This window comes from Nomascus leucogenys, chromosome 15, assembly GCF_006542625.1.
Source record: "Nomascus leucogenys isolate Asia chromosome 15, Asia_NLE_v1, whole genome shotgun sequence".
In the NCBI taxonomy this organism is placed as follows: domain Eukaryota; kingdom Metazoa; phylum Chordata; class Mammalia; order Primates; family Hylobatidae; genus Nomascus; species Nomascus leucogenys.
The window spans coordinates 13,265,934-13,280,569 of NC_044395.1; the positions used below are offsets into that span (position 1 = coordinate 13,265,934).

General features: G+C 39.5%; 1 protein-coding gene across 1 annotated transcript in view; it reads right to left on the minus strand.

Moving 5' to 3' along the window:
* The window catches only part of SORL1 (sortilin related receptor 1), a 181,059-nt gene that overhangs the window by 100,012 nt on the left and 66,411 nt on the right, over nt 1-14,636 (minus strand). The window contains exons 8-12 of the mRNA XM_030794523.1: nt 13,729-13,789; nt 12,379-12,615; nt 10,559-10,676; nt 10,273-10,346; nt 757-845 (exon numbers count right to left, since the gene is read on the minus strand). Of these exons, the coding sequence (XP_030650383.1) occupies nt 757-845; nt 10,273-10,346; nt 10,559-10,676; nt 12,379-12,615; nt 13,729-13,789 (579 nt within the window). The remainder of the gene's footprint in view (nt 1-756; nt 846-10,272; nt 10,347-10,558; nt 10,677-12,378; nt 12,616-13,728; nt 13,790-14,636) is intronic.

Here is a 14,636-nt window from a genome sequence, read left to right on the forward strand (position 1 = left end):
CTGTTTGCTCATCTGTGAAATGATGCAGTTAACCCTAAACACCCCTTCCAGCTCCATGAGACCCCCCACCAACCTAATGCACCAAAAGTCAATGGCTATCAAGTTGTATGCATTCTGTAATTGTTACTCATGTATTATTATTGTTATTGCTATTCTTTATTAGTCATTCTATGTAATAAAGACACAAAGCAAAGAAGGACAAATTAAAGAGCCTCCACTTAATTATTTGGCCATTATTATTAATTGCCCTCTTGCTCACAATCTCCCTTTGTGATAGAAAGGACAGGTTCTTATTATTCCCATTTTGGAGATAAAGAGTTTAAGTCAGGGTGGGCACAGTGGCTCACACCTGTAATCCCAGCATTTTGGGAGGATGAGGCAGGTGGATCACCTGAGGTCAGGGGTTCGAGACTAGCCTGATCAACATGGTAAAACCCCGTCTCTACTAAAAATACAAAATCTAGCCAGACGTGGTGGCATGCGCCTGTAATCCCAGACTCAGGAGGCCGGGACAGGAGAATCGCTTGAACCCAGGAGGTGGAGGTTGCAGTGAGCTGAGATCGCACCATTGCATTCTAGCCTGGGGGACAGAGCGAGACTCCATCTCAAAAAAAAAAAAGTTTAACTCATATCCGGAGATCACAGATTGTGCTGTCAACAACATAGTGCTGTAGAGAGATAATCCACTTATAATCACAGACGTAAATTTCTGGGAGAAGAGTTTGATGTTAAAAGGCCTCGTCCAGAGACACTTACTTTAGCTCGTTGGTTTCCATGCCCTGGGCAATGGCCATGATGATTCCGCCGTGGTCTCCCCATGTGTAGTAGTGAGGTCCAGGAAGTGCCTGAAGAGGAAAAATCCGTGGTGACACCACTGCTATGGAGGTAACTGTGCAGAAACCATGTACACATGCCCACAGGCATGCACACACATGCACATAGACATAACAGCAATGACAACCACTTGAAAACAATTTTTCCATTTACAGAAGACATTGACATCCATTACCTTATCCGTTCCACACAATCCTAGGGACAGGCGGAACAAGTTCTAGTATCTCAATTTTTTTCCCACATGAAGAAACACGGGCTTAATATTAAAATAGTAGACTGTAAACAGCAGAGGTATGACTCAAATCCAAATCTATGACTCCCACCAACACTTGATTAAAAATTAAGTAACTGGGGTTCCAGTTTGCCTATGACTGTATTGGCCCTCTATAGCCCATCCTTCCTGCTAATTACAGCTGAAAACTCTGGACAAAAAACAACTACCAGTAGATGCTGAAAAGTAAACAAAAGCAAGCAGCTTGTGGAGATTTAAAACCTAGAGAAGCTACACACACAAGTCATGAATATCCTGGTAAAGCTTTGCCCAAAGGAAAAGTCCCAGTCATGGGGTGCACCTCAGTCTCAGTCACAGCTAAAATTGCAATAGATATTATTTCCCCCAAAGGAACCAGAGAAAGGAGCCCCTGTAGGGTAGGGAAAGTGTAGATGGAATCCCATAGCAGGGAGTGTCAAAAAAGTAAATCCCCTAATTTTGTATATGAACTTACATAAGTCGCAGCCTAACCCCTGAAGTGTACGTGCATGAAACAGACACAAACCAGTATAACAAAGGCTTAGCATACTGAACTGAGAGTTAAACTACCACACCTACAGAACACAAGGCAGAACTCAGGGTCAGAACCTAAACAGGCTGATTACATGCTGAAACAAAAATATCAATATCCTCCAGAAGGCTTAATTTCATGAATTTCATTCACGTGTGCAGAATACAAACCAAAATTACTTAACATACAGCATACAAACATATCCATAAGATGTGTCCAATTCTCAAGGGAAAAGATAGTCAAAAGGTGCCAATCCAAAGTGACCCATATATTGGAATTTTTTTAAAATTTTTTATTTTTTGAGACACTGTCTCACTCTGTTGCCCAGGCTGGAGTGCAGTGGTGCGATCTCAGCTCACTGCAACCTCTGCCTCCTGGGTTCAAGCGATTCTCCTGCTTCAACCTCCCAAGTAGCTGGGATTACAGGCGTGCACCACCACACCCAGCTTATTTTTATATTTTTAGTACAGACAGGGTTTCACCATGTTGGTCAGGCTGGTCTCAAGCTCCTGACCTCAAGTGATCCACCTGCTTTGGCCTCCCAAAGTGCTGGGATTATAGGCATGAGCCAACATACCTGGCTGGAATTTTAAAATAGCTATTATATCCATGTCCCGTGAGGGAAAGAAAAACACACGTGAAATGAATGAGAGAAAAGAATTCTCCCAGAGAAGTGGAAACAATTTTTAGAAAGAAACCAAACAAATTTTATAAATGAAAAATATAATGTCTGAAATAAGAAATTTACTGATGGGCTCAGCATCAGAAAAGCAATGACAGAGGAATTACTGAACTTCAAAATAAATACAGATCTGCAGAAATTATAGATTTATCTGTATGTTCTAGAGAACATACAAGGGGAAAAAAGATTTCAAAGAAAAAAAGATTGCCAAGGACACAGGGAACAATAACAGTAGGTCTAATATGTAACTGGAGTCCGAGAAGAACAGGAGAAAGGGATGGGAGCAGAAAAAAAATATTTGAAGAAATAATGGCTGAAAATTTCCCAAATTTGGTGAAAGATATAAATATAGATTCAAAATCAGCATCTACATAGAGAATAAACTCAAAGAAAAGCCCTCCTAGACACGTCATACCAAAACAGCTGAAAACCAATGAAAAAAAAATCTTCAAAGCATCTAGAGAAAAAGGGCATGTTACCCACAGGAGAATGATAGCTAAAGTGAAGACAGGTTTCTCATCAGAACCCACCGAAACAAGAAAACAGTAGACATCTTTAAAGTACTGGAAGAAAATTACTGTCAACCCAGAATTCTCTGTCCAATAAACATATCCTTCAGGAATGAAGGTAAATAAAATAGAGATTTTCAAACGAGGGAAAAACGAGAGAATTCATAGCCAACAGATCTTGCTACAGAAAATGCTATAGGAATTTCTTTAGGCTGTAGGGAAATTTCCCATGGGTAAAACAGAGATTTTTCCAGAACGAAGAGCAAGCAAGAGAAATGGTAAATATCTGGGTAAATATTTAAGTTCTTTGAAATTCATATTATAATTTAAAGTAAAAACAAACAGTGCTTTGTGGGTTTTGTAATGTGTGTTGATGTGATAAATATGAAAATAACATATAGGTGGGGGAGGAGAAAAGAGACTTGCATGGTTGAAAGGGTTCTAAATTTTATGTTAAGTGCAATATCAACTCAAAGAAGACTATAAAAGATTAGATATGTATGTTGTAATCCTTAGAGAAGCCACTAGAAATACACATAGATAAGCCCTCCAAAAAATCTAAATAAAAGTAGAATACTTAATGTATCTAGATAATACAAAAGGAGAGAGGACAGAAGGAACAGAGGAATAATAAATAGGAGAAATGAAAGAAAATAAATGAAATATTAGGCCTAAATTCAAATATATCAATAATTATATTAAATGTTAATGGCCTAAGCATTTCAGTTAAAAAGCAGAGCTTGGCAGAATGAGTAAAAAAAGCAAGACCCTACTATATGTTATCTAGAAGAAACACTTCAAAGAACTGGGCATGGTGGCATGTGCCTTTAATTCCAACTATTTGGCAGGATCACTTGAACCCAGGAGTTTAAGACCAGCCTGGACAACACACAAGACCCAACTTCAAAAAAGAGAAAAAAAACACTTTAAATATAAAGACATAGATAGGCTGAAAGCAAATGGATGTTAAAAGATGTACTATCCAGGGCTGGGCGTGGTGTCTCACACCTGTAACCCCAGCACTTTGGGAGGCCAAGGCGGGCGGATCACTTGAGGTCAGGAGTTCAAGACCAACCTAAGCAACATGGTGAAACCCCATCTCTATTAGAAATACAAAAATTAGCCAGGTGTGGTAGTGAGCGCCTGAAATCCTCAGGAGGCTGAGGCAGGAGAATCGCTTGAACCCAGGAGGCCAAGGTTGCAGTGAGCCAGGATCATACCATTGGACTGTAGCCTGGGTGACAGAGTAAGACAACAACTCAAAAACAGATGTACTATCCAAATAGTAAACAGAAGAAGGCTACAGTAACTATTTTAATATCAGATAAAATAGATTTTAAGACAAAGGGCATTACAATAGATAGAGATAGTTCATAATGATAAAAGGGACAATTCATGAGAAAATATTATTATAAATGTGAATAGACTTAACAACAGACATTCAAAATGCATACCAAAATAAAGCAAAAATTGACAGAATGTAAAGGAGCAACAGACAATTTCAGAATCATAGTAGGAGATCTTACCATTCCTCTCTTAGGAATTTAGAGAACTAGACCCCGCAAAAATCAATATGAACACAAAAGATCTGAACAACATTATCAACCACCTTCATATAAATAATATCTACAGAACACTACCTCAAACAACTGCTTAATACATATTCCATCCCAGTGCACGTGATATATCCAACAATATAGACCACATGCTGGATCTCAAAACAAATCTCAACAAATCTAAAGGGACTGAAATCATACAAAGTGTCTTCTCTGACTATAGGAAATTAAATTAGAAATCAATAACAAGATATCTATGAAACCCCCAAATACGTGCAAATTAAATAACACTTTGCTAAGTAACTTATCATTCAGAGATAAAAATCAAGAGATATTTATGGATTGATGAAAATGTTCTGGAACTAGATAATGGTGATGATTGAATAATACTAAAAACATATGAACTGTACACTTTAAAATGGTGAACTTTATAGCATGTGAATTATATCTCAATTGCATCTGTGTTTTATTTTTTTGAGACCTGGTCTTGCTCTGTCACCCAGGCTGGAGTGCACTGACACAATCACAGCTCACTGCAGCCTTGACCTCCTGGGTTCAAGTGAGCCTCCCACCTCAGCCTCCGGAGTAAGTGGGATCACAGGTATGCCCAGCTAACTTTTTTATTTTTTGTAGAGACAAGGTTTCGCTATGGTGCCTGGGCTGGTCTTGAACTCCTGGCCTCAAGTGATCCTCCTGCCTTGGTCTTCCTAAGTGCTGGGATTACAGGCATGAGCCACTGTGTGCAGCCTATATCCCAGGTTTAAAAGGGGACATTAAATATACTCTGAACTTAAAAACACTAAAAACATATCTAAATATGTAGCATACAGCTAAATTAGTATTTAACGGAAAACTTACAGCTTTAAATGCTTACATTAGAAAAGAAGATATAAAATCAATAACCCAAGGTTATATCTTAATAAGCTACAAAAAGAACAATGAAACAAATAAGGGAAAAAATAATAATAAAGAAAAAAAAGCAACAAAACAGAAAACAGACAATAGAAAATCAACAGAGCCAAAAACAGATTCTTTGGAAAGATCAACAGTATTGAAACACCTAAACCAGGTAAAAATAGAGAAAATACACAAATCACCAGTATCAGGAATGAAATAATCACCAAAGATCCTACAGACATTAAAAAGTAAAGAGAATATATCATTAATAACATAAGGCCAACAAATGTCACAACTTACGTGAAAGGACAAATTTCTTGAAACACACAACTCATCAAAATTGAAACAAAAAGAAGAAAATCTGAACAGTCTTATATCAACCAGAGAAATTAAATCTCTTATCAAAACATATTCCCAAAAAGAAAACTCAATGCCTAGACAGTTTCATTAGGGAATTACTCAAGAAAAAATAACACCAAACTTTGTCCTAAAAAAGAGGAAGAGGGGTTTACCACTCTGCTTGTTTTATGATACTAGCCAAACACTAATATCAAAACTTAAGAAAGATTTTACAAAAAAACAAATTACAGACAAGTATCTCTCACAAATAATGCAAAAATCTTTAACAAAATATTAGCAAATCAAACCTAACTGCACATAAAAAGGATAATGCATTATGACCAAGTAGAGTTTGTCCTAGTAATTCCAGGTTGTTTTAATATTCAAGAATTAATGTAATATTTAATCATCATAGTAATAGAAAAAATCATCATTTTAATAAATGTAAAAATAGCATTTGACAAAATCCAGTATCTGATTATGATAAAAAAAATACTCAACAACTAGTAATAATAGGGAACTTCCCAAATGTTGATAAAGAAATCTAGTGCTAACACCATAGTTAACGGTAAAAAGGCTGAATTGTTTCCCCCAGAGAGAGAGAACAAGGCAAGAATGCCCACTTTCACTACTTCTATTCAACACTGTATAGAGGTCCTAGCCATTGTGATTAGAAGAATGAGAGAAATCAGAAGGGAGAAAATGGAGGAAAGGAGGGAAAAAGAAAGAAGGACAAGAAAGAAGAGAAAAAGGGAGAAGGGAAGAATGAGAGAACAAATAAAAGACATTAAGATCAGAAAGGAAGATATAAAACTGTCACTCTTTGCAAATGGTATGATTGCTTACATAGAATCTAAAAACCTACTAGAACTAATGAATTACCTTAGCAAGGTCACAGAATACAAGATGAATATATAAAAAATCAATTGTATTCTTATATACTAGAGCAAAAATTAGAAAATAAAATTCCATTTATGGTAATACAAAAAAAAAATAAAATACTTAGGAATAAAGCTAATAAAAGATGTACAGGACCTCTACATTGGAAACCACCAAGTACTAGAGAAATTAAAGATGAAACGGAAAAGATACTACATTCATGGATCAGAAGACTCAATAGTATTAACATGTCGATTCTCCTCCAAATTGATTCTATAAATTCAAGGCAATTATAATAAAAATCCCAGCAGATTTCATAGAAATTGACAAGTGATCCTAAAATGTATCGGGAAATACAAAGGACCTACAATAATGAAAATAATTTTTAAAATGATCAAAGTTGAAGGAGACTTACCCTACTTGATCTCAACATTTACCATAAGGCTTTGGAAATCAAGATAATTTGGTATTAGTGAAAAGATAGACAGATTAATGGAACAGAATAAAGTCCTGAAATAGACCCAATTGGCCTAAAATTGGCCCGTATATGGCCAATTGATTTTCAAACAGGTACCAAGGCAATTCAATGGGATAGAGAGAAGTGTTTTCAATAAATGGTGCTAAATCAACTAGATCTCCATATGGAAAAACTGAGTATCTACCCATACATCATACAAAAGACCCGAATCCAAAATATATTTTAAAAAAAAACTCCTACAACTCAAAGAAGATAGACAACTCAGATATTAAAATTAGTTTTTAAAATTTATTTATATATTTATTGAGACAGGCTCTGATTCCATTGCCCAGGCTGGAATGCAGCGGCACAATCACAGCTCACTACATCTTCAACCACTAGGGCTCATGTGACCCTCTCACCTCAGCCTCCTAAGTAGCTAGGACTACAGGCATGCACCACCATGCCTGGCTATTTTTATTTTTTGTAGAGACGAGCTTTCCTTATCTATGTTGCCCACGGCTCCAGCAATCCTCTTACCTCAGCCATCCAAAGTGCTGGGATTATAGGCAGAGCCACTGTGCTGGACCCACCCAATTTTTTCAAAAAGACAAAAGATTTGGGCAGATACTTCACAACCAGATTTTAAAATGGCCAGGGAGCACATGAAAAGAATCATTAATAATCACACAAATGCCAATTACAACTACAATGAGATATTATCACATGCTTATTAAAATGTCTAAAATTAAAAAGACTAATCATACCAAGTGTTGGCAAAGATGTGAAGCAATTAAAATTCTCACATACTGTTTGGTGGAAATGTAAAAGGGACAATAATTTGGCAGTTCTTTAAAAAGTTAAACATATACCCACCATGCTACCCAGCTATTACATTCCTAAGTATTTACCCTAGAGAAATGAATAAAATATGTACATGAATGTTCATAACAGCTATATTTGTAATCAGCAAAACTGGAATGTTTATCAGCAGATGAAAGAATAAATAAATTATGATATATCCCTACAATGGGATACGACTAGCAAAGGAATGAACAATTGATACACGAAACAACTTGGATGAAACTAAAAATCATCGTGATGTGTGACAGAAGCCAGGCAAAAAGAGTATATACTGTGTGAGTCCACTTATCAAAATTCTAGAAAATGCCAATGAATAACAGAAGCAGACAAGGACAAGACTGGAGAGTGGGATGGATTACCGAGGGGAACAAAGTTACCTCGGGGAGGGTGATGGAAATGTTTGTTATCTTAACTGTGGCGACCATAATTAATTCTGATCAAACTGTACACTTTAAATACGTGCAGTGTACCGTCCCCTTATCTGCTTCAATAAATTCATTAAAGAAAAAAGCTAAAAGTAAAAGAAATAAAAATTATTTAAAAAAGAAAAAAGCACAAAAAAGGAATTCTGAGGATCAGAGAATTTGCAGATGGAAACGTTTGTTATCTTAATTGTGGTGACCATAATTAATTCTGATCAAACTGTACACTTTAAATATGTGCAGTGTACTGTGCCTTCATCTGCTTCAATAAAGTTGATAAAGAAAAAAGCTAAAAATACAAGAAATAAAAATTATTTAAAAAAGAAAAAAAGCACAAAAAAAGGAATTCTGAGGATCAGAGAATTTGCACAACTAATTAGGAGGAAAAAAAAAAAACCAGAATTACAGTCATCAGTGCTCCAGGCAGCATTCTGTCCACTACAGCCTCTTCCTCTGCCACCACCTGCTCCCGCACACAGCCCAGATTGTCCCTCTAAAGTGAAGGCTGCCCATAGGGACTCAGATGCCCACTCACACAGATAAACTCACAATCTTTTCATCCCCAAGTTAGTTTTCTGCTATGTCCCAAAATAAGGTCTCTTATGCACTGGTTGCTTCTTGGCAGGCACAAGGCGCATGTGGAGGGAGGCACTGACAGCTGCCCCGGTAATCACCAGACGATACCACTTCACTGGAGGAGGAACAAGACACTGCTTTCTACCCAGAAGGAAATCACTTGCAGATGTGCAAATCCCAGATTACACCAACAGCAGAAGGCACAAACAAACCACAGGCCTATTCACAGAGAAGAGGATACCCCATTTCAAAGGCAGCGTCCAGCTCCACGAAAGGAGAAAGCAGCTGCTTAATCTTCCCTTGGGAGCTGGACAAGGACAACCTGAAAATTCCCATTCAAACTGTCTGCACTCTGACTACAATGGCCTTAACAACCTGCCTCGTCTGAACACATATTTGTGTTCGCCACATACAGTACACAGTGTCTGAGCCTCATGTCTGTCCTCGGGAGGGATGGGAAGCCCTGCCACAGTGAGAGAAGGCTTGTGACAGGCCTCTGTGAACTGCAAGGTGCCAAATGAATGTTGGTGTTTTTATGACTGCTTTACATACTACCTATTCAAATATCAAGGTGAGCATGGTGCATTCCCACTAAAGCACCATGTGGATGGGAACTATGTCTGCTAGCTGTTCTGAGAACTCCACATCACTCCTGACGTGCTGCTCCAGCTGCCCAGCCTGCGGGGCTGCTCAATGACAAGTTGCTCATCCCGTCAAGTGATCTGTTGGGTTTTACCCTGGTGGCTCCTGGCATGATTAGAGGGTCATCCCTGAAAGCAACCCCTACAGAACGAGACCAAATGCACTTCCTTGGCCTTCATCAATGGGAGGCTGGCAACTTTTTTTTTTTTTTTTTTTTACAAGTTTGGAAATTCTCTAACGCCCAAAGATGAAGATGAATTAGCATTTTGGAACTAGGGAACTAGCCCTGTCTTAGGAATTGGTGTAATCAGAATCGATATGAGTTACACAACCTTAAGGCAAAAACAGAGTCTACTTCCATAGCACGGAATGAGATGAAAGTGCCTATACAACATAGCCCAGCAAGGACAGGCTTCATTTCAACTTCAATAATATACAAAATAAGAATAATAATAGCCGGTTTCAGGGCTGATACCACCATGTTATAATTTGCTGATGCATGCAGCATATAGGCCGTGAGCCCCCACTCCATGCCAGGCACTCTTAGGTCCTAAGGATAAAGAAGTCAGTAAAACAGACATTGTCTTTGCCCTCATAGAACTCATAATCTTAGAACATTTAGTAAAATTCACACATTTGCAAAGGTCTGTTTTTAAAGTAACTGTGGATATAAATCAGTGGCTTCAGGTACCTTTCTTTACTTTATAGTCATATCTGGCATTACTGGTCTCTGCCATGGACCATTTGTGTCCCTGAAATGCCAAGGCACAGTCTACATTCTCACACAAACGGGAACCAGGGTGGAGGGGAGGGGATTGGGGGAGGGGGCTGACCTCTCGCCACCTGGCTCCAGCACTGCTAGAGATGTACACGTTTGTCTTGCTAGCCAAGTTCTTTCCCACTGAGCCTAAAATGCAAGAGAAATAATTATTTTTAATTTCAAGAATATGTCAGATAATCACCTTGCCCAGCCAGAAATTCTGAGTAGTATCTAGCAACTAAGAATGCCTTCAAACCACGAAGAGTGGTTACTGCTGGAGACGTGGGTGATCGCTCTGCATTTGGCTGCATATCACCAGACAGCTGAACCCCTTGTGAGAACAGGCAAGGCACACTTACCAGTGGCGATGATGAGGCCTGGAGCTGACTCCTTGGACAGGATGGGCATTCTCCGGAGCTGGAGGTTGAGGAGCTGACTGAGGCGCTGAGCCAGATGAAGGGAACAGCCCTGGGAAAGCTATACAACCAAAGTTTCAGGCAGTGTCAGCACACGATACCATGCCTAGCGTTCCCTGTGAACCCTGCGGCCTGTGTGAGGGCACTGCAGCTGACATGGGGCAAGGAGGCCTGGCCCAGGGGAAACCAGACTCACAGCCCAGCTGTCCCCACACCCCCCAGACACAGAGGATCATCCGAACCCACATAAATGTCCCATGGAAGAAGAGAACAATTACAACTTAGAAAGGCCTTCTGAGACTCTCAGGGAATAACAATTAGAAATCAGTGTCAACTCAAGTAGATGGGAAAGTCATCATCTCATCCTATCACTCAGAGATCCTCTCAGGTGACTCAGAACTAAAGAGAAATGAAATGATTTTGTCATATTCACTTTCTAAGTCACAGACATATTTCAAATATGATTCCAGCAACTCTGTCATAAGAAAGACCAAGAATCAGAAGTCATAAGTCTCATGAATAAGCTCCCCTGATGTACAGTATCAACGAGATATAAAAAGCAAGGGATTAGCATTAAATTTTTTCCTATGTATTTTACATTTGCACAAAGGTGTAGGTATACAGGGCAAGGCTTCAAGTGATTCAATCTGGCCTCCATCACTCATGTCCAGATTTTCATAGCTCTGCAAGCAATCAGGACAACGCCTTTTGCCATATGGTCACACTCAGTTCTCCCGGTCAGAAAGAGCTTGTTCAATGTTACTCAGATGTGGCCAGGGTTCTGCACAGGAGGACTATGTGCTTATGTGGTTATGGTCAGGTAAAAATGGTAGCAAGGTTTGCTGGATTATTTGCTACTTATTTTTGTCACAAAAGGATCTCTAACAAGTACCTATCTTGCTAGAGTCTCAGTTTGACCAATGAAAACTGGAACAAATTAGGCTGGGTCCCAAAGAAATATTTATTTGCTCACTCCTCTTTCTGACTCATGCTTCTCTGCCTGCAAGGAAGTATATTCTTGAAGAGTTTCTGTATCCTCAGGTAATCAGACTTATCCATTTCCTATACATTCCTTCCACCACCTAAACTCAGAAGAAGAAACTGAAAGCTGATGAACTGTCCTACAGTTCATAAATAAACTGATCAGTCAGGGAAACAAAAAGCTGAATTTGAATGATACCATTAATTCAATTTAACTAAAGCTCAAAAACACCCAAGCCCCAACCACCCCAGGATCTCACCAAGCTGCTGAGAGAAGAGGAAGCACCCAGATATTTGTCCATATCTATTTATAGGCTGCCTCTTTCCAAAATTAGATTTGATGTGGTAAGCCAAGACCCATTGCCAAATAGAGAAGAAAAACCAAGAAGTAAATTCTAAGGTAAGAGTCTCCAAAACAATTTTCCCAAGGGCCACAGATACATTATACAAGGGAGTGTCCACATAGCCCGCCATGGACAAACAAAATTCAAAAATCCAAAAGACCAAGTAATGGTCTAACTAAACAAGTAGTACTAAAAATGAATACTACTTTTTTTTTTTTTTTTTCTGAGTTGCTTCTGCCCAGAAGTGGTAGCAAGACCTTGGAGCAGAGTTTGGAAACTGCAAGTGTAGCAACACAAATAAAAGTCTGCTCCATGTGATATTAATAGAATACTATGTGATCTTGTATTTTTTCAATAAATACTAGACATAGGAAACTACCACAGAGCAGGGCTCTTTCCCTTATATTAAAAAGCAAAAGAAGATTAAAGCGTCAATACCTCACAATTGATTTTCTCTCCATATCCCGTGAAGGCTGGAGCCTGAAGAAATTCCCAGGTTCCCCCTTTGTCAAAGGTGATGACCGATCTCATGTTCTCCTCATTCATAGAACCATTAATCAGAGTAGCAATGTAGACTCCTTGCAATCCTTCCACTCGGTGGAAGTCAGCAAATGGCTCATTTGCAAAATACCTACAATATGAAAATAAACAGCTATGAACCTGAATTGGTATTTGCTTGTTATTGTAAATAACATAAAATTTGACCATTTAAAAGTATACAATTTTGTGGCATTAAGCACATTCACAATGTTGTGCAACTATCATTACTATCTAGTTCCAGAACATTTCATCATTCCAAAAGGAAACCTCATACCCACTGGCAGTCACTCTCCATTTCCTCTTCCCTTCCCAAGCCCTGGAAACCACTCATCTGCTCCACGTGTTTATGAATTGGCCTATCTAGATATTTCATATAAATGGAATCTGCAATATGTGGTCTTTTGTATCTGGTTACTTTCACTTAGCATAATGCTTTCAAGATTCATCCATGTTATAGCACATTGTTAGTACTTCATTCCTGTTTTTTTTTTTTTTTTTTTTTGGAGACAGGGTCTTACTGCTGCCCAGGCAGGAGTGCAGTGGTGCAATCACGGCTCACTGCAGCCTCGACCTCTCAGACTCAGATGATCCTCAATGATCCTCCCACCTCAGCCTCCCAAGTAGCTGGGACTACAGATGTGTGCCACTATGCCCAGCTAATTTTTTTTTATTTTTTGGTAGAGATGGGGTTTCGCCATGTTGCCGAGGCTGGTCTTGAACTCCTTAGCTCAAGTGATCCACCTGCCTTGGCCTCCCAAAGTGTTGGGATTACAGGCATGAGCCACCATGTCCAGCCAGATAATTTGCTATTTTAAAAAATCTGTTTCTTGGCCGGGTGCGGTGGCTCACGCTTGTAATCCCAGCACTTTGGGAGGCCGAGGCGGGTGAATCACGAGGTCAGGAGATCGAGACCACGGTGAAACCCCGTCTCTACTAAAAATATAAAAAATTAGCCGGGCGTGGTGGCGGGCGCCTGTAGTCCCAGCTGCTCGGAGAGGCTGAGGCAGGAGAATGGCGTGAACCCGGGAGGCGGAGCTTGCAGTGAGCCGAGATTGCGCCACTGCACTCCAGCCTGGGCGAAAGGGCGAGACTCTGTCTCAAAAAAAAAAAAAAAAAAAAAAAAAAAAATCTGTTTCTTTTCAACTTTTAGGGCTAAAAGGCTTATCTGATCAACAATTCCTAATGGGGGTTTAGAATGTTGAATATAACATATAAAAGTTGACGTAAGAGTCACATCTATTACATCACTAACAAAATTGACTCCAAATCCTCCTGTGAGCCTTCAAAAACAGAAATCATTAAGTCAGACCTCCAAGACACTAATAACAATGCTGAGGTTTAAAATTCAACTCAATCTGTAGGAACGTAGCTCAGGGTTACATAGCCCCTCTCCAGGTACTTACAACCTAATTATCCAACACCCTGATCACAGAGAAGCCCACGGGGTTTTCTGTCAGGAAGCCCAGCAGAACCTGTCGATTACTTTCCTAAAGAAACTGTACATACAGCAAGGATGGCTCTAGAAGGCTTGGGGTTATATTCTTAAGAGAATATGGGCTTCCCAGGCTTTATCTACTATGCTGATACCCTGATGCCACAGGAAAGTGGTTTTGCGCTAAAATGATACACGTATTACAAATAGAGCAGATCTCTGAGAAATTGTAACCAGGGTTCATACGTGGCTGTTAATACTGGAAGCTTGGCCAGGCGTGGTGGCTCACGCCTGTAATCCCGGCACTTTGGGAGGCTGAAGCGGGTGGATCACAAGGTCGAGAGATTGAAACCATCCTGGCCAACATAGTGAAACCCCGACTCTATTAAAAATACAAAAATTAGCTGGGCATGGTGGCACGTGCCTGTAGTCCCAGCTACTCGGGAGGCTGAGGCAGGAGAATCGCTTGAACCCAGGAGGCGGAGGTTGCAGTGAGCTGAGATCGTGCCACTGCACTCCAGCCTGGTGACAGAGCGAGACTCCAACTCAAAAAAAAAAAAAAAAAAAAAAAAAAAAAAGAAAGAAAAGAAAAGAAAAAGAAAAAAGACTGGAAGCTTGCCCTTTATTTCAGGGGTTCTAAGCCACCAGCTATACAATAAAGCCGAGAAACGCTGCCCTCCATCATCCATCTCCACACAATCTCTTCAGCTGGATGACTGCCCTG